The sequence below is a fragment of the Herpailurus yagouaroundi genome, unplaced genomic scaffold (assembly GCF_014898765.1).
Source record: "Herpailurus yagouaroundi ecotype Mexico unplaced genomic scaffold, PumYag 249, whole genome shotgun sequence".
NCBI classification, from domain to species: Eukaryota; Metazoa; Chordata; class Mammalia; order Carnivora; family Felidae; genus Herpailurus; species Herpailurus yagouaroundi.
In genome coordinates this window covers 118,403-146,400 of record NW_024412466.1, presented here as the reverse complement: position 1 = coordinate 146,400, position 27,998 = coordinate 118,403, and the positions used below count along the sequence as shown (strand labels likewise).

Below are 27,998 nucleotides of genomic sequence, written 5' to 3'. Positions count from 1 at the left end.
GAGCCATGGGCTTTAGGAGAGTATTTATTGTGCGGGGGATGGGTGGCGGACAGAAACGGTGTGCTCCTGGGGGAAGGCCCCGTACAGCATGGCCCCCAGCGGGCACTCCTGGGAGGACTCTTTCCTGCAGACAAGGGGGCAGGTGTAGTGGGGTGAGCGCCGTCTTCTCGCCCCCTCCTGCCCTCCCTGGGCCCAGCCCCAGGGCCTCTCTGTCCCTGCCCACTGCTGTCTGCTGTTCCCACCTTGATTCTACGGTACCCACCCCCCTGCCACCTGCTCCCGGCAGGAGGGCCCCCACAGTTCAGCCTTCTGGCTGAGAGGGGTCTCCATGGGTCTCAGGGCACCGGGCGCTGCATGCTGTGGGGACTCGCGTCCAGGCCGGCACGAGCACTCACCTAGGAGAAGGCGCCAGCACACTGGTCTGTGGGAGAGAGTGGGGTCTGAGGAACCAGCCAGAGGCCCCTTCCCCGGGGGGGGGGAGGCCCCCAACCGCCCCTGAGGAGCCAAGCCTCCCTGCCTGCAATCCCCTTCGGAGAGGCCACTGGCCAGGGCACTGGCCCGCCCTCTTCTGGCCCAGATAGGTCTGGTGCTTGTCCCAGGGGGGAGTGGTGCTCCCAGTCTGAGTCTCCTGCAGCCCTGAGCTGGCTCGGGGACAGCACTCACCGGACTGGGGCAGCAGGGCGCCCTGGCTGGGGTTTAGGCCCACTTGGGGTGCCAGCTGCTGTATTTTCTGGGCACCTTCAGGAAACAGCTCCGGGGCGCGGGCTGAGGGCAGGGAGGGTTGGTGAGCAGAAGAGGGCAGGGTTGGGAGGAGGAGGGTGGTGGAAGGCGGGGTGGGGTGGGGTGGGGTGGGAGGCAAGGGGAGGAGGCACGGGGGTGGGGGGAGGGGTCCGGACCCCTCTACCACAGACACGGGGGTCCCCAGGAGACCCGGGGACACAGCGGTCCCGCCTGCCATGCACCTGGAACTTGCTGGAATGTGTGCGTGGGCGGCAGTGCAGACGGACCTTGGGCACACGGCTCCCAGAGGAGCGGCCTGCGCCTGGTGACCAGTGGGGGGGGGGGACGGGGGTGCTGGGAGCCCCTCCCCCCAGGACGCCCACCGTAGAGCTGCAGCCAGACGCTCCTGACGCCTGCCTTCTGGGTCTCCACGTAGAGCACGGCGAAGTGCTTGTAGTCGGTGCTCACCACCCGGATGTCAGTCTGCGCCATGGCTGAGGGGGAAGGGCCAGCTGAGCTGCCTCGGCCCCGGGGCCCGCCCCCGGCCGGGGCCAGGGGGGCGGCCGGGGCCCGGGGCCCCCCCCCCGGCCCCCCCCCGCCCCCCCCCCCCCCCGCCCCTGCCCAGCCTCACCCGCGTCGCTGAACTGCCCGTCAGCAGCCCCCTTCGTGAAGGTCGTGAGCATTTTCTGGCACCCGCCGTCGGGCCTGGGGAGGAGGAACCACGGCGTCCCCAAGGCCACCGCTTGGGGACTCTGACCACGTCGGGTGGGCCGGGGCCCAGGCCACCCCAGTGCCCCTGTGCCCCCTCCCAGCGCTGCTTAGAGGTGAGGCAGCCCTCTAGGGGACAGGGGGCAGGCGTGAAGTACTTGGGGGAGCCCTACAGCCAGGACACGTGGGGTCTCCCCTTCAGATACACACACGCCCCGGGGACGATGCTCCTCCACGGCTGAGGCGTCTGCTGCGGCAGCCTGACCCCACCAGGGGCCTGGGACTAGCTCGCTAGTGTGCCAGGGACACCTGTGTTCTCAGTGGCTCACGCTGGCCAGGCCTAAGGCCCAGTCCGAGGTGGGGTTTGTGGGGTCACTTACGTAGGGTACCCAAACTTGAGGGCCAGGTCACCGTTGTCCAAGGGGGTCACCAAGACCACGGGCATCTTTGTGTCGTCCTTGGAGTTCAGGAAGTCCTGGTCGTCTGAGGCCACCCCGACCACGTACCAGGTGCCCTGGAACTGCAGGGAGGGTGCGGGGAGAGCTGGGGCCCTGCGTCCTTATCAACCCCCACCCAGGTGGGGGGCGGGCAGCTGCGACTCCTCCCGGTTCCAGGCTCTGGGGAGCCGTGGTGGGCACAGGCCACAGAGCAGGCCTGCTGTCCTCCCCAGCCCAGCCCGTGCCCAGCTGATGGGGCAGGTGGAGGGGGCTGTCTCCCCTGTCCCCCTGACTTGAGCTGAGCCGGGACCGGAGGATCCCCAGGGGCTCCCCTGGCCCTCCAGCCTCCCTGCGGGTCATGCACTTCCCCCCCCCCCCCGATGGAGAAGCAGAGGAGGTAATTCGCGAGGAGGAGCGGCTGCCAGGGCCCACCTGGCTGGCATCGAAGTTGGCCTGGATGGGGACCTGGCCCTGGCCTAGGGATAGCCTGAGCAGGACAAAGACGGAGCCGATGAGCAGTGCCTGTGGCATCTTGGAGGACAGTTCTCAGCAGGGGACCTGGGGTGGCTTCTCCTGTCCGGCATTTATGACCCCCAAGTGCGCTGGCGTGGCTGTCTGCTGGCCTGGGACCAAGCCCACTGAGCTAGGCTCGGATGGGGTTGTGCCCAGCTGCCCCGCCCATGCCCGGCGGCGTTTCCTGCTGGGGAGGCAGCAGGTACTTGGATGCAGGGGGAGGAGAAGTTCTGACAGGCTTTCCGCGGTGTCTGCCCCCAGCTCTCCGCTCACACATACCCCCCGCCCAGTCCCCTCCTCCGGGAAGGCTGCCAAGAAGCTCCCCGTCCCGTCTGAGCCCCACAGCCCTCGGTGCCTCTGTTGGGCCAGGCTGAGGTTTGCCCATGGGGGGCGGTGCAGGGGATCCTGCCAGGAGGGCTCCGGACAGGGCCTGAAGGGTGGCAGACGGCAGGAGGTGGGGGCAGGAGGCCGGGCAGGGAGACCGTGCCCTGGGGCCCAGCGCTGGCTGTGGTGCCCGGGGCCTGGCGAACGGGCAGGGCTGTGTAGTCTCGACGCCCAGGCCGGAGAACGGGGGGCTGGAGGCGCTACAGTAGCCAGAGAGGACGTGAGGTTGTCCGGTGGTCAGCCCACTCTCCGGGGCAGCCCAGGGTGGGGGTCATGGATGCCGAAGCCACCTTCCTCTCTGTCCTCCGGTAACACTGGTCCCTACCCCGTGTTCTAATCCCACACCTTCAAAAGCCCATCGGGTACAGAGCTCCCCTGGGCCTCAGGCCTCTCCGGGCTCGGGGTGAGGGGGCCAAGGGCACCTGCCTGGGGGGTAGGAGATGAGAGGGCACCACCCAGAACCGGCCAGCAGGAGGGGCCGTGGTGAGGTCAGAGCCCAGCCTGCGCTGGGTGGGGGATGTGAGGGCGCCTCTCCGTAGCGGTCCTGACTCCGGGCCCGCCCACCGGGACCGAACACCAGTGCGCCCTTGCCCAGAGTCCGAGATTTTACAGACAGGAAGGGGAGACTGAGGCCCAAAGTGAGGGGGGTGCGTGCGGTCAAGTCCCCAGGGAGCTGGCCAGAGCCAGGCCCAGGGCCCAGAGCGGCGAGGACTGCAGGAAACACAGGCAACAGCTGGATTGTTGACTTGCTTCTGGAGTTTATTCTCAGAGCCAGGATAAAGTCTGAGGGGGCAGAGGTGGTGGCAGGGAGGAGCCAGGACTGGGGGCTCGGGGATCCCGGAGGAAAAAGCAGAGCAGGGCGCGATGGCCAGGTCCTGGGGGCTGGGGTCGCCTGGCAGAGAGAGCGGCACCCGTGGGTGGGGCGGGCAACACCAGCTCTCCCACCCCCAGGGTCCCCAGGTTCCTCTTTACTCCCGGGAATCTCGCGGAATTCCCGGGGGAAGCCCCTCCGCCTCGGGCAGCCCCCGGGACCACCCTGGGGTGGTGGGATGGGTGATGGCAGGTATGAAGCCAGCCCACAGCCCACCACACTCACCTATCTGTGCTCCTCCATGCACCTGTCTGCCAAGAAAGAACCCGGGGCCGTGGTCAGCACCCCAGGCCTGGGGCCACTTCCCCACCTGGCCCCCTCCCTGCAGCCCTGGAGAGCGGTCTCAGTGGAGCCCCCCCAAAACTGCTGAGTCCGGCACACTTCAGCACTCTCTCCCCTCCTCCGAACAAAGAGGGGGTCGTGCCCCCAGCTGGGCCCAGAGCAGGCTGCCCCCCCTACCCCCCCCCCCCCCCCGCCATGTTCCCATAGCACCGCTGCCCTCCACAGGCATCCCAGCCCACTGGTTCTGTTTCTGGGGCCCGTTTCCCACCAAGCTAGGGACCCCTGTGTCCTGAGGGCCACCCAGGGGCCTAGAACACCCAGGCTGCTTGGTGAAACTGGGCCGGCGGGTGGGGGGGGGGGGTGCTGTTCCTGGAGACGGAGTATCTTCCTGTGCTGCGCCCAGGGCTGCAGGCCAAGGTCACAGGGTGAGGACAGACTGCCCCCACTCTGGAGGCCACAGTGTGCCGGTCCGTGGGCGGTCTGACCGGATGCACTCCACCCCTCAGCCTCCCTTGAATCAGGAGACTTGCCTGCCTCAAATCTGACCTTAATCCTCTTCCCATGAGATTAGCAGCCCCCCTCACCGGTCTTGGGCAGGAAGACAATGGCATCCTCTGTGAAGCCCCGGGTCTTGGCAAAGGTGCTGAATTTCTCCTTTACCTCAGCCCTTGGGGTCTGGGTGCGGCCTGGGGCAGGAAGGAGAAGCCACTGGCCTCAGTCGGGGAAGGTCTCTGCTGCCCCCACCCCTGCAGTTTAGAGACCCGCCCCTTGAGACCCCCATCTGTGGTCGGGTGGGCCTCCGGCCAGAGGGCGGGTCGCTGGCGCGGGGTAGCGGGGTACGTACTGTAGAGAGTGGCCATGTGGAAGTCCTGGCCCGGGCTTTTTGTGCCCGCCGTGTACAAAAGCGCGTACTCCTCATAGTCCGTCGCCACCACCCACACGTCGTGGGTGCTGCCCCAGTCTGGGAATCCAGGAGAGAATCCCAGTCAGGGACCCTGTCCCCCAGCCTCTGGCTTCTGCCCGGGGCTGGCTGTGGGAGGGAGCCAGGGATGATCCCCTCCCCCACCGGGACAGGCAGCCAGCCCCCAGCCTCCTGTCGCACAGCCCCTGAACCCTGTGGGGGTCCAGTGCGTTCAAACCAGAAGTCCTGGGGGGTCAGCAGACAGAAAATTAGGGGCTCATGGTGCAGCCACAAACCTCTGGGCTAGAACGGGTCAGAACTGGGGAGAGACTTCCCAGTGGGAAGGCCTCCCCAAGGAAGGGGGTAGATGGTGGGGTGGGAAATGAAGAAGCCCCTGGCCCTGGTTCTGCAGAACTGTGGCGAGGTGTGAGGGGGGCTGGGGGGCTACCCCAGTGTGCTCTGTCTGGCCAGCAGAGCAGAGGCCGGCAGCAAAGATCTGGGGGAAATTCCATCATGGGGGCGGGCAGGGAGGGGCCCGGCGGTCGGCTCCAAAGAGGATCCGGTGTCCTAGAGAGAGGGTTCCTGGTCCCCCACCCGGGAGCCTGGGGTCGATCGGGCCAGGCCTTGGGCTAGCTGACCCCGACGAAGGGGCCACCAGCCCACTCGTGTACTGCTGGGGCAGGAGGGTTGCCCAGAGCCACCGCCTGCAGGTTGCCCAGGGCTGGACCCGGGGGTCCCCAGCAGGGGGGGCCCCCACTCACGGGGACTCGTGTAGCTGTAGCAGCCTGGGGTTTCCGCCGGCCGCAGCAGCAGGGTCCGGGTCTCACACTGGTCTTTCCTGTGGGCAGGTCACCGAAGGGGTCAGGGGTCAGGCCGGGGGCTGTCCCTAGATCGTGACCGCGGGGCGGGGAGCTCTCGGCCCCCCGAAGCGCGCGCCGCCCCGCCCACCTGAGGAAGGTGGTGGTGAGGTTGAGGCCTCCTTCCGCGCTGGGGGCCACCACTGATATGCACATGGACAGCGCGTTCTTCTTCTCCCGGAACCAGCTCGAGTTGGAGGCGAGGCCCGAGGTGAACCAGCGCCCCAGGAACTGCGGCGAACGGACCCCGCCCGGGTCGGCCAGGAAACCTCCTGGACCGACCTGGGTGGGGGCGCCCCTGCCCCTCCCCCTCCCCTCCGGTCTCCAGCCGGGCCCCGCCCCGGCCCCGCCCCCAGAAGCCCGTCACGCCCCCGCCGTCCCCTCCGCTCGGCCGGGCTCCGTCGGTCGCGGGAGCGGGCGGCAGAGGGCGCCCCGGCCGTCCCCGGAGGGGTTGGGCGGCCGCGACGCCGGGGGAAGGGGCGCGGGGCGGGGCGCGTGGCGGGAGGACCGACTGAGCGCGCCCGGGTTCCCGTGGCCCTCCCCGCGTGCCGTCCCCGTCGGCGCGCTCGCGCACGATGTGTCCTGAGACCCGGGTGTGGGACGTGTGCCTGCTTTCCTCCAGGCGTCGTGAGCTTAGAGGGGTGGCCGTGTTTGGACGGCGCACGCCCGCGCTCGGCCCGCGTGTCCGCAGGTGCCGTGTGCGCGCTCACGGACACAGGTCGGCCTCCGTGGCTCAGTCCTCTTGGCGAATTGCTTTAGGCCCAGGGAGGCGGGTGGTTCTCCCGCTCGGCCTCCTCCTTCGCTCAGCTCCCCTCTTCCCGGGAAGACATCTCGGCCCCCTGCAGAGCGCCCCCTCCCCTCGCAGCGCCCTGTGCCGCCTTGGGGACTGGGCAGGGGAGCCTCTCACCTTGTCCTGTTGGAAGTTGGGCTGCAGGGAGACCTGGGCCTGGGCCCGCGTCTGCAGGACTCCCAGGACTCCCAGCAGGACCAGCCCCATCCACAGCGTGTGCAGAGCGGCCATTGTCCTGGAGCTGAATAGCCACCCGGGCCGGTGGTGCCAGCAGTGCGGGTGGAGTGAGGGAGCCGGCAGGAGGAGCAGAGGCCACTGGAGGGACCCCTATTTATGGGCCTGGCTTGGCCTCCACCCAGAGCCCAGGGACAGCCCACTGCAGGCTCGTGATGCTGGGGGAGGACAGAGCCGGGAGCCCAGCTGCAGGCTTGCCCCCCACACGGCTGCTTATGTAAGAGGCTCTGACCAGGACCCCCCTGGGCCCTGCCACCTGGGGCTGAGTTTGGGGCGGGGGTTGGGGGGGGTTGCAGGCAGAGGCTCCTGAGAACTTCGTCCTCCCTCCGGTCCCCGCCGCCTGGATGGGGGGTGGGGGCACGTGCCCCGGGGCCTCCGGCCACTTCTGGGCCCGGGACCCCCTCTCACAAGTCCTACCGTCATTCTGTCTCCAGGTCCAGGGACCCTGGGAGGGGACACTGTTCATACGGTATGAGTTTGGTCCTGGAAGGCCTGGCGGGCTGGGTGGTGACAGGAGACTTGGGCCCAGGTAAAGGAACCCAGTCTGCCCCTCGGTGCGGCCGGAGGGCCAGGTGTGCGGGGCACGGCTTCCCCACGGTCAGCTTTCGGGGCTCTGGCCTGTGGTCCCCTGGGTACCCTTCTCAGCCTGGGCCCCCCTTCGTGCGGGGCCCGCCCACCAGTGTGGCCCAGCAGCACCACGTGAGACTCGGGGCAGTCCCTACCTAGGGCACCCACCGAGACCAGGGCTGCTCACGGCCACGTGTCTCCCCGCCAGCACAGGACTCAGGGACGCCCCCACCTTACAGAGAGGGCTGCTTCCAGAACTCACACGTGTCGCCTTGCCTCTGCTCCAGCCCAAGGTCACCTCAGGCCGGCGGGGTCTCAGCTCGGGGCCGAGTGGGGTCGACAGCGCTGACCAGCTATGAGTGGGTTGGGTGTGAGTGTCCTGAGGGAGGCGGGGAGCCTGGGCTCTGACCCTGGGAGACAAGACGAACCAGGGCAGGGTTCCCGTGTGGGTGCAGACACAGAGGGGCTATAGGTGTGGCCCGTGGAGGACAGGAGCCCGTCCTCTCCGGGCACAGGCCCAGCCCATTCAGGGGGTGCCGGCTCCTGTCCCAGGGCTTCCGCCCAGAAGCTGGGTTCTTGGCAGCCCTGGCCTCTGGCTTTGGAATGGCCCGGAGGCTGTTCAGAAATGATCAAAGGGAGGCACAGGGTCAGGTCAGCGCCCTAAACGGGACCAGCATGGGCACTGCCACCCACCTTGCGAGGGCAGGGGGGTGGGCACCAGGTCCAGGGGTCCTGGTGATGTCAGGGCACCGGGCTTCCCGGCCCTGGCTAGACTGCAGGTGGCCGCGCGTGCCCTGGTGGGACTGGGCTCCCCTTCTGAGGCCGGGGTCTCAAAACTGCTGGTGAAAACAGGTGTGGCCGTCCTGTGGGAAGGGCCGAGTGGCTGCGGGGAGGGCCCGGGACACCACAGGTCGGAGCCCGCCTCTTCTTCCCTCGGCACCTTTGCCCTGCAGCCCTGATGGAGGCCAGGGATGTGAGATCGGCGTGTGCCACCCTTTGTCCCCCCTCCCCCGTGACCCAGGAGTGCGGGAGCACAGGCTGGGGCTTATTTAGGGGGTACTGTGGAGCTACATCATCACGGCAGCTGGGGGAGCAGCTGGGTGGGCAGAGGCCAACGTGAGGGGGTGAGGTGGCAAGAGACAGGAGGTGCCCAAGAGGGTGACTGGCAGCGGTGCAGGGGAGGGGGGCAGCGGTGCAGGGGAGGGGGTGGGGGTGCAGGGGAGGGAGGCAACCGTGCAGGGGAGGGGGCAGAGGCAGGCCTGAGACTCCCACCCTTCCACCCTGGCCTCCTGTACCTCGGGAGGGCACAGTCCTTTGCCACAGTCCTGAAGGCTGTGGGATGACAGTCCATCAGAACAGGCAGCCGTTGGGGGGCTGACCCCACAGGACCCTGCACTGGCCCAGGAATAGATCTTGGAGTTCCTTTCAGGCTGGGACGGGGGCAGGAAGAGGAAGGTGGCAGGAAGGCCTGGGGGACACCGGTTGCACCCCGTGTGGGCACCAGGTCTCCTGTCCGTTCGTCGGCCGACGGCCCTTTGGCCTTAGAGAGACCCGCGGCTCTCTGAGTGGCTGGGCTGGAGGTCCCTTTCCAGGCCAGGCCACCCCCGGACAGGAGCACCTCTGTCAGTGGTGAGCACATGCCCCGCGGCACGGCGGCAAGGTGACCCAGGACGCCGGACCAAGGGCGTGGAGGGAGAGGTGATCTAGGGCAGCAGGACCCCAGCCATGTGGGCCTCAACAGCTGTCATCTGGGCCAACCTGGCAGGAGGGGCGCTTGCAGCTGGATCCCCAGGGGGGTGTCCCACGGATCCTGGTGGTGGGACAAGGTCCTCCTCAGGACAGAGTGGCTCCTGGAGGCCCTGGGTGTCTGGGCCCACCCCCCGTGGCGTCGGAGCCCCTCCAGGGGGAAGGGGACCCTGCCCTGCCAGCGCAGGCCGCCACCCAGGGAGGCACATCCGTGTGTGGGGTGGGCCGTGTGCGCCCTTTCGGGAGGCCCCGCTGCCCGTGCTGCTCCGGCGGGCGGCATGCTGAGCTCACGCTCTGGGACCCAGAGGGGGGTGACCACCCAGGCAAGATGGGGGCCGGGGCTGCAGCCGGAGGGGCCACGAGCCTCATGCCCCCAGCCCAGCCCGTGGTCGGAGGAGACCCTCCCCTCTCCGGGGGCCTTCCCTGCATAGCCCTCCCCGGGGTGCTGCCTCCGTCTCCTGGGCGACATGCTGAGGCTCCAGTCTCCTCTGCCAGTGGCTGCCCCAGCTCCTGGAATGACCCTCAAGCCCCTTCCCACTGTCCCTGGCCCCCAGAGCAGAGCTCCCGACACCTGCCTTCTCCACTCCCGCCCCCCAAGTGCTCCGGTAACAGGGCTGCCCAGCGGCCAGAGCCGGACACCCTGGGCTGGCCGGTGGGGGGTCCGTAGCCCCTTCCCCAAGTCCTCATCTGCCCCTCCCGGCACCTCCCATCCGTAGTGAGCACCCCGACGCACACTGGTCTCCCAGCCTGCACCCTGCCATCACGTTCCTGCTGCGGCCCTGAGGACCCCACCAATGTGGACCAGGGTGACCCCGGTTCGGCAGGGACGGGGTGATGCTGGCTGGCGGCTGGCGGCTCTGAGCCTCAGTTTCCCTATCTGTGCAGAGGGAGTGGGGATGCTCCCACCTCACAGGACTCATGGGAGTTAGGGGGTATGGCTCTCCCAGCTCTTGGGACAGATCTGCTCCCGGGAACCTCTCTGTGGCAAATGGGGAGCTTCTGTCCACCTGTGGGCAGAGCTGGGCTGAGGCCGGGGCCCTGGGCCCTCCCCCCTGCTCCGGGCCCTCTCCCCAATCCTTCTGGAAGGGGACCCTGAGCAGATGTGTGTGTGGGGGGGTGCCTGGGGCACAATTCTGGGGCTCAGTAGGTAGGTGCCCCGCAGCCACTGGGTCCGGCAGGTAGGGGAAGAGGCACCCTGAGAGCTCAGTCACCTTTGCCTGGTCCAGGTAGGGTCCTGCTGAGCTGAGCTGCTTGTAAGATGTCGGCCCCCTTCTCCCCCACCCCCTCGGATGGTGCATGATGGAGGCCTGGGGGGGCGGGCGGGGGCGTCCAGGAGCCCCGCCTCGGTCCCTCCCCGCCTCTGCCTCTGCGGTCACGGGACTGCCCCCGCACCCTCTGCTCTGAGCTGCGCCCTGTGTGGCCGGCTGCCCCGGGCTGGGCGGTCTCTGCCCTCCGGGGGCCCCTGCTCAGCTGATGTGGGGACGGGGGATGGGGTGCGAACGTGCTGGATGCCGGGGCTGGTGAGGCCCCTCCTGGCACCCACTGAAAGCAGGCGCGCCCGGCCTGGCAAACCAGGCGTCGCTTTGTGGCTCGCAGAGGGCCGGGCGGGGTGGCTGACGGTGCATGTTCTTGACCCGCCAGGGCAGGGTCCCCCTCTGAGCCTGCGGGACAGACGGAGGTGTCTCCGGAGCCCCACGTCAGGACCTGGCGGGGGAGAGATGCCCGGAGGCTGACCTGGGAGCCCCCCCCCCCCCCCCCCCCCCCGCCCCCGACCTCAGGTCAGGCCCTCGGCAGCACGCAGACAGCTCTGGACGCAGGGACTTCTGGGGCCCCGTGGCCAAAGACCCAGCCGGGCGCTGCTGAGCTGCCCAGCAGAGACCTGGGGCCCAGGCGGAGGCGGAGGACGGCCATCTGCCTGTGGAGCCGCTCTGGAAGGCAGGGATGCCAGGAGTGGGCCTCATCCTTGAGAGGTCATCGAAGCCACTCCCCTGCCTCTGGCCCGCCAGGTCAGACACAAACCCGGGGCCCAGGCCCAGCCTTGAGCTCATCCTCCGGGGGGGGGGGGCGGGCAGTGTCCCCCACAGATGGTTGGCTCTCCAGGGCCGAGTCTGTCCCAGCGCTGGTGGCTTCTCACTGACCTGCAGCTGACAGTGTCCTCTGGCCTCCGATAGGGACCTTGTGGACCCTCCCACCTTCTACTTGGCAATCAGCCGCCCCCCCCCCCACCGACCCCAGCTTGTGGGAAGGGGCCTTGAAGGAACCCTGAGTGGGTGGGCAGAGGCGGCCCCTCTAGACCCCACCCTACCCCCTCAGGCCCTGCCCCCTGCCCTCTGGAGGTGCCTCTCAGCCTGGGGGGCGGGGGGCTTACCCCACCCCAAGATTCTCCTCACATGGAAGGTGTTGAGGAGACTGGCTGGTGGATCCCCAAGGATCTTAAATAGGGAAGACGCCCTGAGTCACAAGAAGCTGCTAGACAGAATATTCTGGAAAATCCCCAAAGGCCTTCTCCCTTTCTCCGCCCCCTCCCCAGGATCTTGGATCAGCCCTATCTCCAGGGCCATATTGGGAAAGATGGCCATTTCCAGGTGCCAGCACCGGCCAGACCTGGAGCAGAGAGTGGGGGGCGGCAAGGTTATGCACCTGGTGGGGCACTGGGACCCACAGAGGGAGTGGGGTGCTGGGTCTGCAGCATGGCACGAGGGCAGGTGCCGCGGGGGCAGCCAGCTCAGACCTCCAAGTACAAGGAACGTTCTATACCCCTCCCCCGCCCCAGCTCCTAGAGCGGCCCAGCCTTCAGGGCCCTGGGAAAGAAGGCCGCCAGGGACAGAGACAGGATGGGCGCAGGGGGACCAGTGGGGTGTGTCTTGCCCGGTCTGGGCAGAAATCCAGAGAAGGCCTTGTGCGGGAACACCCTGAGTCCAGGGGCCTCCTTAGATCCAAGAGCGGCTCTCCAGTGCGGGAACCTGGGTGAGGCTGACCCCTCCTGGTAACCTGAGGCCACTTTGGGCCAGCAGGAACCCAGGGCTGGCAGAGGGAGAGAAGCCTGCCCCCTTCAGTGCTCCTGTAAGCCCACGGCCTTCCATAACTGTGACAGTCAGCATCAGGGTGACCCGGACAGATGGCCTCCAGAGTCCAACCAGGCAGTGGGTGTGGGGGGGTCAAAGCATACCCCCTCACTTGTTTGAGGGCTGGGTGAGAGGTCTTCCGGCTCATGTGCCCCATGCGCCCTGGGGGCATCGGCAGATGGGCCCTCCCGGGTCACCACCAGCTAGCCCAGGTATCCCTCTCCTCAAAGACCCCAAAGCCAGAGGGGACAGCTTTGTGCGGAGGCTGGCTCATCCAGGGCTCCCGTGGAGTCTCCCGATTCTGGAAGTTTCTTTGCCTCTATGGCCTGGCCACATCAGGCTGGCCCAGGCGTCTCCAGGACCTCCTGGCCCCAGCAGAGGAAAGCAAGTCTCCCGCTGTGGCCCAGGCCCCTGGTCCTTGGTCGTGGGCCTGACCATGCCCCCGACGTGGGCTCTCCTGCCTTTCCCTGGGGACTCGGGGTGACTTCAAGGGGATGGGACCACAGCTCTGAGCAGGTCCAGCCCCTGGGTGGGCACCTAGCAGGGCTGCGGGAAGGGCGCTCTGGGCCCTGTGGGCCTGGGCACGTCCTGGCACCCCAGGAAGCCCTCTGGGGTCCTTGCTCCCCAGGCCCTTGGCTGGCCTCCGATACATGCCATCAGAGATGGCCCGTGCGTAAGGGCGGCTCTGTGGGTCCTGAGAGCCCAGGACAGTGCCCGGTCCTCAGGGCGAAGGCACCCGAGGGTTAAGTGAGGACGGGGTTGGAGAGGACATCTCACTGCGGCCTGGGTCTAGAACCTGGGTGCTCTGGGAGCCACCCACAGCCTGGCCTGCAGCCCTCACCCACCCCACGGGTCATCTGGCGGTCATGCCGGCTCCTCCTGGCACCAAGTGTTTATTTCCGATGGGGGAGGAGTACGGGGACAGATGTGGCCTCAGGGGATGAAGCACAACAAAGCCTTGATGGGCACTGGGAACCGTCTCTCTGGAGGGAAAGGAACCATCCAGTCTGGCAGCCACTGGTCCTGGAGCCTGGAAGTCACCCTCTGTCCACTGTCTTCCGCGGCTGCCCTCCCTAGGGGATGACCCTCCCCGACCTCCCACGCACCTCCCCCTCCGAGTGTGCGCCCCGGCCTCTGGCTAGTCCCCGCTGGAGGTCTGGGCCCTGCAGACCCCTGCCCTGTCTGGGGGCTGGCTGGGCTCCCACACGGGGCTGAGGGGGGCGTAGGACTGTGAGCAGCAGTCACGGAGGGCATCCTGGAAGAGATGGCAGTGGGTCCAGGAGACCCAGGTAGGGCCTGCTCCGTAGTAAAGAGACGGGACACTGGGGGGCCTCCCAGGGTTAGAGAGGGACAGTCGGTGGCTCTGGAGGTGTGGGCTGGGGGTCACGGAGCTGCATCTAGAAGGACCAAAGTCTTCTGGGGCTGCAGAGATGGGGAGCTGCAGGGTAACCCCAGAAGAGCCGGGGTCACAGGGCCACAGGGTCAGAGGTCAAGGGAGGTCACGGAAGCCACGGCTTGGAATGGGGCTTCCGGACTGGAAGGATACAGGCTGTGCCCACTCCCGGACAGAGGCTCATCCTCTCCTGTGTCCGAACGCTGGTCACAGAGCCCAGCTGTCCCAGAGCCATCAGGACAGTTGTGCCTGGGACTTTGCCCAGCCGTGGGGGAGGGGTTCTCAGCCCCAGAAGAGGGGTCGGGATGGGTTGGGAGGTGAGCAGGACCAGGGGCCACACTGCCCAGGCTCACCCCAGGACCTCACGCCCGCGTGGGTTTGCGTGGCTGACGTTGGGGCCGGGGCCTTTGTCCGGTTCGGCCACAGCTGGCTCCTCGGCCCCGACGTCCCCTGGGCATCAGGCAGGGACGTGTTTGGCGGGGCCACTGACTGGTGGGGCTTCTGGCTGGGAGGATTCGGGAGGAGGGAGCGTGGGCGCCCCGAGTGTGGGGGGCAGCCATCCTGCCCCGGCCCGGCCAGACCCAGGGGAGTTTGCCAGCTGGTGAGCAGGTGGGCCAGCGGGTTTCTCCCTTGACTGGACACAGGATGAATCGCCCCATGCTGGCTCGTCAGCAGGGTCTGCAAGGTGGCAGCCTCACGGGCCCCCACAGGCCAGGGCACGGGCGCCCTGTGGGGGGCTGCCCTCGCTCTGAACACCCAGAGTCCGGCCTGTGCAAAGCCCTTGAACCGCAGCCAGACTTGGGAAAGGACCGGGTAGGCGGGGCCCCGGGTAGGGTCTGCCCCAGACTCCCAGAAGGCCCCCGGGGCTGAGGTGGGTGGACGGCAGTTTTTCTGCAGCTGCGGGGTGGGCACTCTGACGGGGGCCAGCCACGGCCCCTCACCCAGGCAGCCCCCCCACCCCCGGCCTCTGACCCTCCCTGGCATCGTCAATGCTGCTGGGGAGGGGGCTCCAGGGCATGGGCTCCCCAGGGCAGGGTGGGAGGGGGGCTCTGCCCATTCCCAGCCCCCTGTGCTTTAGGCCTGGTTGGCGGCACCCATGGGAAGGCAAGCGGGAAGCCATGACGTCCTTCTAGCACTTACGAGCTGAACGCAGAATGTGGCTTCGGGGTTGTGGCCTCCTGTGGGGGCCGCGGCAGCACTGTTGGGGGCTGGTGTCTCTCTGAGCCTCGGTGGAGGAGAGCCTCATCTCTGCCAAGACAGGGCTGCAGGGCTGTGGGGGGCTGTCCTTCCTTCCCTTCTCCCAGGCTCAGAACCTGGGCCGGTCTCCATCCTCTACCGAGGTGGGGGGTAGTGTGTCCCTGCCTCCCTGTGTCCCTCCCCATCTCCGGACATAAACAGGTGTGCCAGGGGTCAGGCCTCTGAGCATCTGCAAAACCAGCGCCCGAGGGCAGGGGAAAAGGCCGCGTTCCCCCCCTACCCATTCCTGTGCCCACGCTGCCCGCGCCCTGTCCCCGCCCCTCTCCACCCCTCCCTCCAGCTCAGCCACAGCCCTGAGTGGGCGTGAACTGGGCCATCTGCAGGTGGTTCCCGGGTGGGGCAGCTCCCTGCACTTGGAGCAGCACCCCCCGCTGCCCCGCTCAGCCTGGGGGGGCGAGGCCGGGACAGCGGGGCCCAGGGAGACGTGGATGGCATTCAGCAGGTGCCATGGACCTGGGGAGCCTCTTGGGAAGCGAGGCCTAAAGCAGGCCCCAGAGATACAGGGGAAGGGGTGTGCGTGGAGGAGACGAGAGACCAGGCTGGCTGTGCCTGATCTGCCCCCGCCCCAGCCCCCGCCCCAAGAGTGGAGTCTGCTTCCAGGGACAGCCCCAGGCCTCCCACCAGCTTCCTGGGCCACCAGTCACAGGAGCAGCCTGTGCCCCTCACCCGGGACCCTCTCCGGTTGGGATGGAGCCAGGGGACCCCGCCGAAGTGCACGGATGCTCCCGGGACATCTGCTGTCCAGGGTCCCGGAGTGCCAGCAACTGACAGCGTGGAAAAAACCCAACCTCCAGTTAATCCGCACAAGCCCAAGAAATAAAATAACTTCCTTCAAAACAAAATAGCTTTCTGCCAGAGCATTCCTGCCTGATGCAGGCCGCGCATCCCGTGGAGAAAGCTTTCAGAAGAAACACAAAAGAGACGGTGTGTTTCACAACAGGCGTGATCGAGCCTACACCTGCGTGTGTGTGTGCCTGTGTGTGCACCCCGTCCGAGTGTGTGCATGCATACAGCAGAGGTCGTGTTTCTGTGTCCCCCCCCCCAACCTAGGAACCTTAGGCTCCTCACCAGAATAGGGAGGTGGACGGTCAGGCCCCCTTAGGGTCCTTGGGTCACGGTGCTCAGGCCCGTCCGTCCCCAGGCTGGTTGCACGGCCACCGAAACCAACGCCCTCCCTCCCCAAGCCCCACCTCTCGAGCCCACCCCCGTTTCCAGTCTGCCAGGAGGACATCAGAGGTGGTCTCCCGACGGCCATACAAGGAGGGGCCCCTGGGTGAACTCCTGGTCTCCTGGTAGACCACGGGTAGCGGGTGACTCCGGACATGCTGACGTCTGGCCCTGGGGCAGGGCAAATGGAGCTTTAGCCACGGGCACCCTGGCTCTGAAAGCCTCCTGTGAGCCCCGCAGCGAAGCAGGAAGGGGTGAGGTCACTCTGGGGAGTTGGGGCGGGGGAGGCCCAGCCTGCAAGATCCCTGGTGAGGCTCTTCACACCCCCAGGGTCTGTGCCTTCCCCCAGCTCCCAAGGACCAGTCACCTCACATGCAGGTGGACCGGGGAGCCTGGCCTGCCTGCATGGAGTTACCCCTCCATGCCAGGGCCTCACCCCTTCGGCCCCTCTGTCTGGCCCCGATCAGGGCCTTGGGGGGGCGCAGCTCAGCGCTGGAGGCCTCGCCCAGCCCCTGTTCCTGGGAACTTGCCCCTTCCCGAGCACCCCCCACACAAGCCTCACCCCCCTCTCTACCCAGCAGAGGGGTCTCAGGACACCCCGGGCAGCTCTCTCAGTCCTCCCCACACCCCAGGATGACCAAAGGGACTCCTCCCCAAGACCCCTTCCCCACCGTCCTCCTGCCATGTGTGGAGTGGGTGGCCCCTGGCCACATGCATGGTCCTCAGTCTGGGGCATCATCCTCCATAGGGTCCCTGTGTCCTGTGTGTGTGTGTGTGTGTGTGTGTGCGTGCACGCGTGTGTGCGTGTGCATGGCAGTGGGGAGGCATGAGGTGACTCGGGAAATTGGCTACCAGGCCCAAGTTACCCACCATGTGGGGGTGGCTGGGAAAAGATGCTTCTCCAGGGCCCAGAGTGGGCATGGGGCCTCGGGGCTTAGACAGACGGGTACAGGGCAGGGCTGGGGTGGGATGGGCTCCTGTAAGTTCTGCACCCACAGGCCCAATGCCCCAGGCTGCCTGCTCAGACCCCTGCCCTGTGCACGAACTACCCCAGCCAACCTGCTCCCCTCCCTTCCCCCTCCAGGAAGCAGGTGGGGTCAGCTCTAGAAGCCCCCAGGGGCTACTCCCGGCCCCAGCAGGCCCACATGGTGACAGGGCTCCCGGGCAGGATAAAGATACCTGTCCCGGCCATCACAGGGTCCGGAGTGGGGGTCAGCCGCACGATGGGGCCAGCAACCCTAGCAGGTCCCACAGCCACCCCGGCCTGGGCCAGTACTCCGGGACGAGCTCTGCCTGGTCTTCCCTCCACGCGGCCCCCATCCCTGAAGCATCTGAAGATGTCCTGTCCCTGTTACCCGGCTCCCAGGTCCTCTCCTCAGTGATGCCCCTCCACCCTTGCCCTGCAGCTGGGTCTCTGCTCCCGGCCCCCCTCCACTCCCACGTCCCCAGCGTGTAAAGTTGTTTCCTGAGGGAGGCATATGAAGGTCTCCCTCAGCAACGGCAGATTTGTCTCTCTCCTTGCGGTCCCGTTTTTTGCTTTAGCTATTCTGAGGCCATATTATTAGTCGCATACAAATTTAAACTTCTTAACGGTTCTTCATGGATTGATTCTACCATCGTTATGAAATGACCTAGCATTTCTGTACCCTCATGTCTTAAATGTTTCTCTTCTAAAACAACATATGATAGATGCTTTTCAAAATCCTCCGATCAGCCCTTTCTTTTAAGAAGCGTATTCAGTTAACTTTACTTAATGTAACAATATATTGGGGTTTCAATGCACCATCTTATTTTGTGCTTTTTATTTTTCCCACCTGCTCTTGCCTCCTTGACACTGTGGATTATTTTTCATCCATTCATCATTTCCTTTCTATCAATGTAGGGTAGTGTGTGTGTGTGTGTGTGTGTGTGTGTGTGTAAGCACATGTATATTTTCTTCGTGGTTATGGCCAACATTATAGCGTCCAGCTTTACCTTGACAAAGTCACCTCTTCCTCCTTCCAAACAATGCCATTTTTGTCATGTTTTGGAATTCATACATTTAATCTCCAAAACATTATTGCTGTTGTTTTACGTGGCCAAGATTGATTTTCGAATTCTCCACCTGCTTACTGCTTTCTCTGTTCTTTGTTCCCACTGGAGCTCAGGCCTCGTGTCTGGGGTCACTTTTTTCTCCCTGAATCACTTCCTTCAGGGTTTTCTCCATGAAGCACCTTTTGGCGACATACTCTCTGTCCCATCAGAGCAATTCCAGGCTGGAGGCCTTACCGGCAGTGGGACAGTGGGGGTCAAGAAGTAAACACAGCTGTCCCTTGACCTCACAGCGACTTGGGGCGGGGCGGCCCTCGGCCTGCAGAGACACAAGAGGCGACACACTGAGCGATTCCAAATCAATCCGGCCTCCTCCACAGAGGCGGGACTAGATCTGCGGTTGCCGGGGCTGAGGTTGCCGAGGACCAGTCGCAAATGGGCACCAGGGAGCTTCCCGGGATGATGGAATGTTCCGCATCTTGATTTGGGTTGTGTTGACACAGGGCATCAAAGCGTACAATGGAGTCACGTCTATTTTAGTGTATGTCAAATAGAAGTTCATATTTTAGAAATGAAGACTAAGTCAGGACTTTTTCAGACAAATGGGACCCCGGGGAATTCATCACTAACAGATCTGCAATGAAGAAATTCTAAGGGGTGCCCTTTAGCCGAAGCAGAGAAAAGGCTGGGCGTGGGCAGCCCTGTGGACCGCCATCTTGGTCACCCTCAATACGTCTTGTGGGGAATGAAATATGTTTAGAATTAAAACACATGGCAAAAATAGAACAAAATCTCAGAGGGTATGAGTGGAACTAAAGTGTTGTAAATAATTCCACTGCCCAGAAGATGGTGAACGTGTTAATTTATATTCAACATGGGCAACTCAAGGATGAGCTCATAACCCCCCGGCTATCTCAAAAAGAAGAGTCAAAAGTTTGAGAAAGCAGGGTCTCCAAGAGAGATCTGAGCGCTCATGATCCTGGCAGTGTCGTCCACAACAGCCACGCGCGGAAGCAGCCACGGATCCGCTGACAGGTGAAAGGATAAACAAAACAGGGTCCAGCCGACCACGGAATATTAGCCTTAAAAAGGAGCCAAATCCCAACACCTGCTACAACTGGGCGAACCTGGAGGGCACCGTGCTGAGTGACGTCAGCCCGTCACAGGGGGACACGTCCTGTAGGAGTGGACGCTCACCAGAGGCCCTGGAGGAGTCGGAGCCACGGACACGGAGAGCGGGAGGGTGGGGCTGGGGGAGGGGAGGGTCCACGTGTAACGGGACAGAGTCCAGTCCGGGAAAATAGTCCTGGACACGGGTGGTGAAGGCCGTACAACCGTGTGAATGTGCCTGATGCCCCAGGAGTGAGTACTTAACGAGGGTTTCAACAACAAAAGGGCGCCTGGGGGGCTCGGTCGGTCGAGCGTCCGACTTCGGCTCGGGTCACGATCTCACGGTTCGTGGGTTCGAGACCCGCGTCGGGCTCTGTGCTGACGGCTCGGAGCCTGGAGCCCACTTCCGATTCTGTGTCTCCCCCTCTCTCTGCCCCTCCTCCACTCGGTCTCTGTCTCAAAAGAAAAAAAAATAAAACATGAAAAAAACAACCACGACAAAGTAATATTACAAGCTAATAAAGAGAGAAGATGATGTAATAAAGAAATTATTTAGTCCAACAGGTGGGAGCAAGAGCGCCTGACCTCAGATGAGGGGGCCCAGCACACACTCCTGTGGTCCTGCAGGTGCCCTGGCCGCTCCCACCCCCGGGCCGGTCCCACGGGGGACCTGAGCCACGTCCGCTCCCTCCCAGAGCTCTGCGCCCATCCGTCCTGCCCCTGCTGCCCTGGCTCGTCCCCACCACGCGTGCTGAAGCCCCCAGCAGGCTCAGATGTGGAACCGGGGCCCCAAAGGGTCCCTTGGCTTTGCTGGCCATCCCTCCCGGGGAGCTGCTGTCCCTGGAATGGGCCCCCCAGAGCCGGGGAGGGCTCCCCTGCAACAGGCCAGTTTCTCTGGCCACCCAGACAACAGTCCTGTCCTCCCGTCCATCTTACTGCCCTCAGAGACCCCGGCCGCTGGGACGCAAACAGAGCGATGCTGGCCCATCAGTTCCTGGACACAGTGTCCCCTCAAACACCACAGCCATAGCTCAGGCTGGGCTCAAGGGTGTCCACCCCAGCCCAGACGCCCACCTTGAGCGGGGGAACACAATGCATGGCCCTCGCCCATATCTGCCCTGCCTGTCACACGGCCGCTAGACTCCTGACCTGCAGGAGGGGGCTTGGTGGAGAGAAATGGCCGACCGAGGCTTTCGGAGGGTTGGGACCCAAGCAGGGACAGGGTCTTGGAGGCGGCCTTCCAACCCCTTCTGGCCTCAAAAGTCTCAGGTGCCAGCGACAACAACGTGTAGCACCTGCCCCACGGGTCCGAGGAGCCTGGGGACCCGGTGCAGCTGGAGTCTGTGTTCAGGGCTCGGCGGGACCCACCTGTGTCCTTGGCCCCAGGGTCTGAGCCCTTCACTTTATAGGGTTTCTGCTTGTCAGAGGTTCATGCAACACTGAGCGATCCCAGGGACAGGCCGGGCGCTGTGCCTTCCAGAACATGGGGAGGGACGTCCCGCCAGAGAGTGCACCTGCTCTCGCCAGGCTCAGAGAGAAGCTGCGGGGGGCGTCCTGGGCAGCCAGCCAGGGGACAGCTGTCACAACACTCAGGCCGGCAGGCAGCGGTACTGACTCTGAGGAGCTACGTCAAGCCACCTGGGCCTGCTGGGACCCACACCGCACCCCTCACTAGAAGCGGCAGGGACCCCTGTCCTCAGATGACAGGGCTGGGAGGAGGGCCGGGGGGAGTCGGGGACATCCTCCAGGGCTCTGAGTGAGTCCTGCCTGGCACTGAGGAATGGGGACCCTCCTCCCTCGGCCCTTGATAGGGACACCACGTCAGAAGACCCAGGGAAGTCGTGCACAGGGGTCCTGTGTAGCTCAAAGTCGTAAACTGCACTTCAGACTAGGAAACAAGGCACATCCGTCCTTTCCTGGAGGTGGAGACTAGGGTCACGTGCAGGGGTCTCCGTCCCTGGCTGCGCCCCACTTCTTCCTCTCCTCCCTCTCCCCCCTCTCCAGGCCTGGTCTGCCCAGCCTGCCCACCCAGCCTGGGCTCCTGCCAATGGGTGAGGGTGGGCGGGGCGCCTGCCTGGGAGGAGGGACACCGCTGGGAGGGGTGTGGCTGGAGAAGGGCCTCGGGGCCTCTCAACCAGGGGCCAGACCCCAGATCCCTGGGGGACCTCCCTGGCTCTCACGTGTGCGGCTACCTTGGCCTCTGCCCTGGGTTCGTGCACGACAGCTCGCCACCATTTGTGGCCTGGAAGGCTCACCCGAGACCCAGCCTCACGTTGGCAGGACCGGGGGAAGCCCCAGGCGGCCCATCGATATCATTGTAACCGCTGCAGGGCTTTGTGGGACCTCGGCGGGCAAGGCCAGGAGGAAGCAACGTCCCCGTCCCAACAATGCTGCAGGGCCAAGGCACGAAGGCTGGCCCAGGGCCATGCACGGTCCACCTGCGTTTATTTCCTTCTGCTGACCCTGGATTGGGGGCATCCACTCGGGCCAAAGAAACTCGAGCTGACACAGAGCGAGAGACCTCTCTAGATGTTGTTTCACCTGTGGTGGGGCCAGCTCCACTTTGGGCCCTGGGCTTGGCCCGCTGCCCCCCTGCTCGCAGCGCCGTGGGGGCCAAGATGGGGGGAGACTCGGGAGGGCTGGTCCTGTCTGGGGTCGGGCAGCTGTGAGCTGCCCTCGAGTGTGCACAAGCGTGCCGGAGTCCCGGGCTGTGGCTCTCCGTACCCGAAGGGTCCGTACACCCAGTGGAGGTCAGGCCTAGGGAAGTCGTCCCCGCGTGCCCACCGGCAGGAAGCCAATCCCGTCTGCGCCCCCCGCCCCCAAGGCCCGGGGCCTCTGTATCGAGGTACGAGGATGCGAGGCCTGCTCGTGTTCTGGGGCCCCAGCTGCACCCCTCATGGCAGCTCCGGGGCTCGGAGGGGGTGTGGGGGTGGAGATGGGGGTCTGTGTGGGGAGGACGGAGGGGCCTTGTCCCGGGACCAACTCGTGCAATCCACGAGGGCCTGCAAAGCCACACGTGCGCGCGCGCGCACACACGCACACCCCGGGAAGCCTGGAGGGCAAGGACAGGCCTGGCGGGCTGGGGTGGGTGAGTGTGCTCAGAGGCCCCTACTTCGGGCTCCCCCTACCCACCCGAGGTCACAGTGGGTCGCACGGCTGGATCCCAGCACGGAGCGTTTATTTCATGCCGAGAGCAGTGCGGGGGCAGTGACACAGGCCTTGGCCGGGGAGGAGCTGCGTCCACCTTCAACGGCTGCTCGGATGGGGGGACCAGTCTGATGGGGGAGACAGAGCCTCGGATGAAGGATGGGGGACAGACTGGGGGCAGAGCTGGGGAGGAGCAAGACGCACAAGAGAGAGCTGGCAGCTTCCGGGGAGGGGAGAGGAATTGGGGCTGAGGGAGAACCGGGCTGGGGTGGGGGAGGCCGGCCAGGGACCGAGGGACGTGCCCTCCAGGGCGCCACCCTGCCCCCACCTGGGCCCCCAGACTCCCCGAAGACACGCAAGGGGGCGCTCAAGCGCTCGTGCTTGTGAGCACGGTGTCCAGTGTGCGTGCACCTCCGTGCACACGTGTGCGTGCGTGGGTGTCTAAGTGGTTACACGTGCACGTGTGTGTGGAGGTCCGCGCGTGTTTTATGCACACGTCTGCCAGTACGTGTTCACGTAGCCCCACACCTGTAAAGGGCCAGAGGTGGGAGGGGCGGGGGTGTGGCGAGAAATGTTCCCGGAAGGGGGAAGGGGTGGCCCAGGGTGGAGGGGTGGGGGTGGGACAGGGATCAAATATGGACCCCCCCCCTCCCCGCCACACTCTGGGCTCAGGCTGAACCCTCTGGCGCCGCCAGGACCCCACAGGTCGACCCTGAACACAGTCCGCACTCACCCGCCGGGCCCCCACAGGGCTTTTGAGGCCCATGGGCAGCTACCTACGCTGGGTCCGGGCTCCCGCCCCAGCCTGAGAGCCCGGGACCGGCCAAGTCCGGGAAGACGACGTTGTTATCCGAGAGGCCCTGAGCTCTGACCAGGTGGACGAACCTCTCCAGCACCCGGGTCCGTATCAGCCACGTCCTGCCTGGGGCCCGATGAGCGCAGCACGGCCCTCAGCGACCGGAGCGAGTGGGGGCGTCCTGCCCCTCCCCCCCCCACCCTGCCCTGTCCCGCCGGCTCTACTGCGGCCGCCGGCCAGGCACTCACACAGCAGGCTGACCGTGAGGACGCTCTGACCGCCCGACCGTCTCCTGGACAGCATCAGAGCAAACACGCTGTAGTCAGCGTCGTGCACCTGGACCTCCTCGGGGCCTTTCCCGGGCGCTGAGGGGTGACGGCGCAGCGTCAGGGGCACGCCCACCAGCGCCTCCCGCCTCTCCCCCGTCGCCCCCTCACCCGCTGTGTTGTCCACTGAGAAGCCCCCAGGCTGGGCCGCTGCGATCAGCACATAAGACCAGGTGATACAGCGGTGGCCCCTGTGAGAGCAGGGATGGACAGAGGAGGAAGGTTCCAGAAGCTGGCCGGACCGCTGGTTTCCTTTTGCCTTTCTCAGGGGCGGGCCCCGAAGTGGGCCCCTGAGAGAATACAGCTGTCTGTCTGGAGGAGACTTCTGTGTGAAGCCACGGGCACGGCCCAGCACACTTCTCTCCCCAGAGAGGCCTGTGTCCACCCCGTGGCCCCCGGGGCTGCCCTGTGTCCCTCCTGGAGGAGCAGCCAGGTGTGGGCGGTGACCTTGAAGCCTCTGCCCAGCCCACCCGCGGACAGCTCCTCCTCAGCCTGGAACAGGACCTGAAACGTGCACGCGTGTGCCATCGTGAGGGGTTTTCTAGGCCACGGTGGCCCCTCTGGGAATACGGAGTGGGCCCAGTGGGCACTGCCCGGCGCCCCCCCCCCCCCCCCGGCCTCAGCCGTGGACTTCGCGGAGCCGGGTGGGGCGGGGAGGGGTGGGGGCTGCGGGCGGCTGTTGCTGTGCAGGGCCTGGTTCCCCACCCCCGCCCCCCGCCCGGGCTCAGTCCTCGGGGAAACGGCCAGCAGTGCGGGGGCCAGCATGCGGGTGCATGCGCCTGTTTAAGCAGCAACCAGGTGCAGCCTAGCCTGCAGGCCGGGGAGAGGCTGCATCTGCACTGGGCTCTCTGTCCCCCACGGTCCCCCCAGTAATCAACCTCTGGCAGGAACCAGGCCAGTCAGATGCCCCCGAGAGTCTGAGCCGCTCTGGTGGGGGATTCTGGGGTGGCTGGTGGTGCAGGTGGCTTCAACGATGGTCGCCGGCAGGCGAGGGCAGGGGCCGAGTGGAGCCCCTCAGAGGCTCTCGGCTTCTGGCATTAACCCTGGTCTACGTGACAAACCCCCCCCCGTTTCAGGCTCCTCATTTATCTAACGTGGAGCCAAAAAGCCCTAGCCAGAGAGGTTTCTGGGCCCTCTGCTCCCCCATAGCCAGGCAGGTGGGCAAGGAGGGGGCAGGGGCAGGACTGCAGGAGATCTGGGGAGGGGAAGGAAGCCCTCGTGGCATCGGTGTCCCCCGAAGGGCGGGCTGCGCCCCCCTCCACCTCATTTCAGGCAGCTGTCTATGAAGACACCCCACTTCTTCCCAGCCGGGGAGCAGGCACTTTACTCAGGCACACCGACCAGACCACCTGTCACCCTGGATGCAGCAACTGATCCAGGAGGAGCACCTGACTCCAGGAGAACCAGTCAGAGGCCGTTGCCAGGCCGACCAGGATGATCTCTTTTCTGGAATTGAAACCCTGAAAAGCACATCAGCCTAGGCCGATGTTTTATCCCTGTGAGGTGAGAACTTCCCTGAACAACAGAAGTCCAGGGCAAGCAGAGCTAAGAGAGAGAGAGAGAGGGAGGAGGTGATGGGGACTGATCACACTGCTTGAGCTCCTGGATCCAGCTGTACCTGAAATCCATCAGCGCCCAAGGCCCTTCAGAGTCTGTGATCCGGTGAATGCCCCCCACTCTTGTGTGTGTCCCCACAGCTGGCTTAGGTCACTAGCAGCCTGTGCTGAACTTTTGGAAGAGGATCTTGGGAGAACATGGCACGGGGGCCCATGCTGGACCTGAGTCATGAAGCCATGGCTTCTGGAGGTACAGGTCAGGGATCCTCACTCACCGGGTCATGGCATATGACACTTTAAGGCTGCCGTTTTCATTCTTCTCAAACGTTGCAGTGAACGGGCTCAGCAAGGAACCGTCTGTCTTCCTGTGGGTGCTGCCCGCCAGGCCGACAACAAACCACTCCCCCTGGAACTGTGGGGACCCGGAGTCGGCAGAGCCCAGGGCAGCCCTGACACCCTCGCCAGGCAGCCTGTGCCTGCGCCAAGCCGGGGGCTGCCCTGGGTCTGGCAGGGACAGAGTGACCTGGCCCAGTGGCTGGTCTTGTCCAGACTCTTTCCCCATCTGTGCGGAGGGACTGAGACGTCCCCACCTCACGGGGACTGGCAGGGGCTACAGGAGGGAGCGGCTGCCCAGAAGGTCTGTTCGGGGCCCTTTTCTGCTGGATGTCAGGAATCTCTGGGGAGGACACTGAGACCAGGCTGGCCACGCTGGGTTCCCCGGGTGGTGCCTTCCCCGGCCACCATGGCCCTCCTCTCTCCCTGCACTTGGACCCTGGCTTTCTCCCCCTCCAACCCGGCCCCCAGACCTGGTCTTCCTGGAAACTCTGTAAGACGGAGATCATGCCTGGCTGGGTGTTTGAGGTCTGGCCTTTAAGCAGGATGAACATCACCCACAGGGCAGGCGAAGGCCCCATGTCAGCGGGGACGGAGAAGTAAATGCTCATTGTCGCTGTGGTCTCAGATACTCACCTCTTTATGGGCCCACCTGGCAGGTGCCCCTCCCCCAGGGGTGTGCTCCCCGCACCTTCCTGCTCAGGACTGGCAGAAGAGGTGGGTGCGGAGGGCTTGGGGGTGGGCTGGGCAGGGGCGGGCCCTCTTCAGATCCTGCCCACCAAAGATAGAGGGCATCTGGGTCCCAGCCCAGGAAGGGAGGTGGGCAGAAAATGGAGGTGCTGGGGGTGCTTGCTGGGCCCACTAGCTCCCAGGGATGTCTCTGGACCTTGCTTTCTGATTCCTGAGACCCCCAGCTCCACACCTCCTTGGGACCCCTTCCCAGTGTCCCATGCCAGTGAGGGGGTCAGAGGCCCGAGGCGCCTCCCTAGCCTAGCCCTACCCTAGCGGCATTCCTGCTACCAGGTGGAGGGCAGAATGTTCCATCCCACACAGGGAGCTTGACCTTTTTAGTCCCAAAGGTCAGGGGCACAGTGTTCTGCTGCAGGAACACAGTGTAGAGTCCGGTCTGCCGCCCCACACCGCTCCACAGTCCCTGAAATCAGTGTAGGGCAAGAACAGGGCCAAGTGGCCCTACAGTCACGGGGGGCAGGGGTAGCGGCGGGTCAGAGTGAGGCCAGAGGTGGTGGGGTGGCGGGGCAGGCAGCCAGAACACCCAGATAGAGGTGACTGAGGGGCGGATCACAGGGGCCCCTCTGCCAGAGGGAGGGCAGGGGGCAGGAAGCCCCCGCACACCGGGCCTGGGCGCAAGAGGGCCCAGGCTCTGGGCATGTAGCCCACCTGGCCACCCCCGGAGCAAGGGCCTGGGAAGCAAACGGACATTCCCACATAGGCAGTCCAGTGCGTCCCCTGTCTTGGGCCACCTCCCACCCCACCCCACCCCCACACCCCCCAGGGCCTCCAGCAGCCTGTCCTGAGGAGGAGGGCCCCAGCCAGGACACTCGGAAAGCACCCGTCCCCCAAGGCGAGGAGCCTCATGGCTCTGCTCTGTCCTGGCCCTCACTCTGCATGGAAGGGCATGGGCCGCCTGGTCCTTCCTCCTCCAGGAGCGAGTCCCATTGCCAGGTGGAGGTCAAGACCTCTCTGGGCCAGCTGCAGGCCCCAGGACAGGGGGAGGGTCAGGGGTCGGGAGGGCTGCGGCCACCAGCCTCTCCTCGAGAACCGAGCCTGCAGGGCAGCACCGCATTCCTTGGGATCGCTCTGCCCGCTGCTCGGTGTGGCTCTACTACTTGGGGAGAGGGCCCACAAGGAGACAAGGTGCAAGTGACCCGTTTTTGCCCGCAACTTCCCAAAGCGATCACCGTCCCACAGAAGCTGGCGTAGCAGCTCCTACGCCTGACTCCCTGAACGCCTCCCTCCTTGCAGGCGCCGACCTTGCCTTGGGGATCCCGACCCGAGTCTCAGCCCGCCCAACACCCGAAAGCAGCCCCCTTGGCGCCCGCGCTCCGGGGAGCCCGGGGGCGGGGCGGCGGCGGTCCGAACGGGGACCCCAGCCCGGCCTTCTCTGGCCACGACGTGCCGGCCGCAGCGGAGGCCGGGCGGGCCGCTCGGGCCAGCTCCCCCGGACCCCGCCCGCTCCTCCCGGCCTAGGGACCCACGCGGCGCCCCCGCCACCCGTGCGGCGCGCGTCCCAGGCTGCGCGGAGGACGCCGGGAGCCGCCCCGGCGAGGCTCCTCCCGCCCCCAATGCGATTGGTCGAGGGTGCGCACGTGACGCCGCCCGCCCACCGTTTGGGGGGCTGGGAGTGGCTGCTCGCCCCCGCATGTGAGGGCCGGGAAACCGACCGCCGTCCCAGCCGCCGGCCCCGAGAGGCTGCAGGGTCCGCGGGTCCCCCTCGCGGCAGCCCCCCCTCCCCGTCCCGTCCTCTCTTCCACAGCAGGAGCGCCCCCGGCTGCTCCCCGCTTCTTTCCTCTCTCCCCGAAAACTCGGACGTGGTGCTCTGGGCTCGCTCTTCCCGAGGACGCGGTCCCGGGCGACAGGGACACCGGGGAGGGATGCTGGAGTCCGGGGATCCCCGAGGTCCTCACCCCGGCCGCGGGCTGGGGTGGGAGCAGTGCCGGGCAGGAGCAGGACGCGCGGAACGACCCCGTGTGACGCCCCTGCCGTGAGCTGGAGGGAGGTGGACGGTCCCCTCCGCAGCAAGCCATGTTCAGCCGTGTCCCCACAGGCAGGGACCTGGCCCATCTGCG

At 65.8% G+C, this 27,998-nt stretch overlaps 3 protein-coding genes across 3 annotated transcripts; all 3 read right to left on the bottom strand.

The window, feature by feature from the left end:
• Window positions 1-6: 6 nt before the first annotated feature.
• On the bottom strand, window positions 7-3,383 carry LCNL1 (lipocalin like 1). Its single transcript, XM_040460224.1, has 7 exons — window positions 2,298-3,383; window positions 1,809-1,948; window positions 1,352-1,425; window positions 1,104-1,214; window positions 664-765; window positions 396-421; window positions 7-124 (listed from the first exon to the last, which is right to left on the bottom strand). Exons 1-6 carry the CDS (start codon window positions 2,394-2,396, stop codon window positions 396-398), a joined length of 552 nt encoding a protein of 183 aa, XP_040316158.1. The 5' UTR covers window positions 2,397-3,383; the 3' UTR covers window positions 7-124.
• A 117-nt stretch (window positions 3,384-3,500) lies between these two features.
• Window positions 3,501-6,783, bottom strand: PTGDS (prostaglandin D2 synthase). The gene is made up of 7 exons (XM_040460223.1): window positions 6,581-6,783; window positions 5,765-5,904; window positions 5,578-5,654; window positions 4,760-4,876; window positions 4,500-4,601; window positions 3,859-3,884; window positions 3,501-3,654 (listed from the first exon to the last, which is right to left on the bottom strand). Exons 1-6 carry the CDS (start codon window positions 6,692-6,694, stop codon window positions 3,859-3,861), a joined length of 576 nt encoding a protein of 191 aa, XP_040316157.1. The 5' UTR covers window positions 6,695-6,783; the 3' UTR covers window positions 3,501-3,654.
• Window positions 6,784-22,194: 15,411 nt separating this feature from the next.
• On the bottom strand, window positions 22,195-25,420 carry LCN12 (lipocalin 12). The gene is made up of 5 exons (XM_040460278.1): window positions 25,134-25,420; window positions 23,414-23,493; window positions 23,225-23,341; window positions 22,914-23,102; window positions 22,195-22,308 (listed from the first exon to the last, which is right to left on the bottom strand). The coding sequence occupies exons 1-4, from the start codon at window positions 25,418-25,420 to the stop codon at window positions 22,957-22,959; spliced, it is 630 nt and encodes a 209-aa protein (XP_040316212.1). The 3' UTR covers window positions 22,195-22,308; window positions 22,914-22,956.
• Window positions 25,421-27,998: the final 2,578 nt, after the last annotated feature.

Bases quoted from the DNA above. Each gene is read 5' to 3' on its own strand.
- LCNL1 (XM_040460224.1), bottom strand. From the start codon at position 2,396: ATGCCACAGGCACTGCTCATCGGCTCCGTCTTTGTCCTGCTCAGGCTA. The intron at 1,215-1,351 runs GTGAGGCTGGGC...CTTCCCCCTCAG, and splicing joins CGGGCAGTTCAGCGACGCGG to CCATGGCGCAGACTGACATC. The intron at 422-663 runs GTGAGTGCTGTC...TCTCTCCCACAG, and splicing joins CGCCCTGCTGCCCCAGTCCG to ACCAGTGTGCTGGCGCCTTC.
- PTGDS (XM_040460223.1), bottom strand. From the start codon at position 6,694: ATGGCCGCTCTGCACACGCTGTGGATGGGGCTGGTCCTGCTGGGAGTC. The intron at 5,905-6,580 runs GTGAGAGGCTCC...CGTTCGCCGCAG, and splicing joins CCAACTTCCAACAGGACAAG to TTCCTGGGGCGCTGGTTCAC. The intron at 4,877-5,577 runs GTGAGTGGGGGC...CTGGATTCCCAG, and splicing joins CTACAGCTACACGAGTCCCC to ACTGGGGCAGCACCCACGAC.
- LCN12 (XM_040460278.1), bottom strand. From the start codon at position 25,420: ATGGGGAAAGAGTCTGGACAAGACCAGCCACTGGGCCAGGTCACTCTG. The intron at 23,342-23,413 runs GTGAGGGGGCGA...GTCACCCCTCAG, and splicing joins CTCAGTGGACAACACAGCGG to CGCCCGGGAAAGGCCCCGAG. The intron at 23,103-23,224 runs GTGAGTGCCTGG...ATCGGGCCCCAG, and splicing joins CCTCACGGTCAGCCTGCTGT to GCAGGACGTGGCTGATACGG.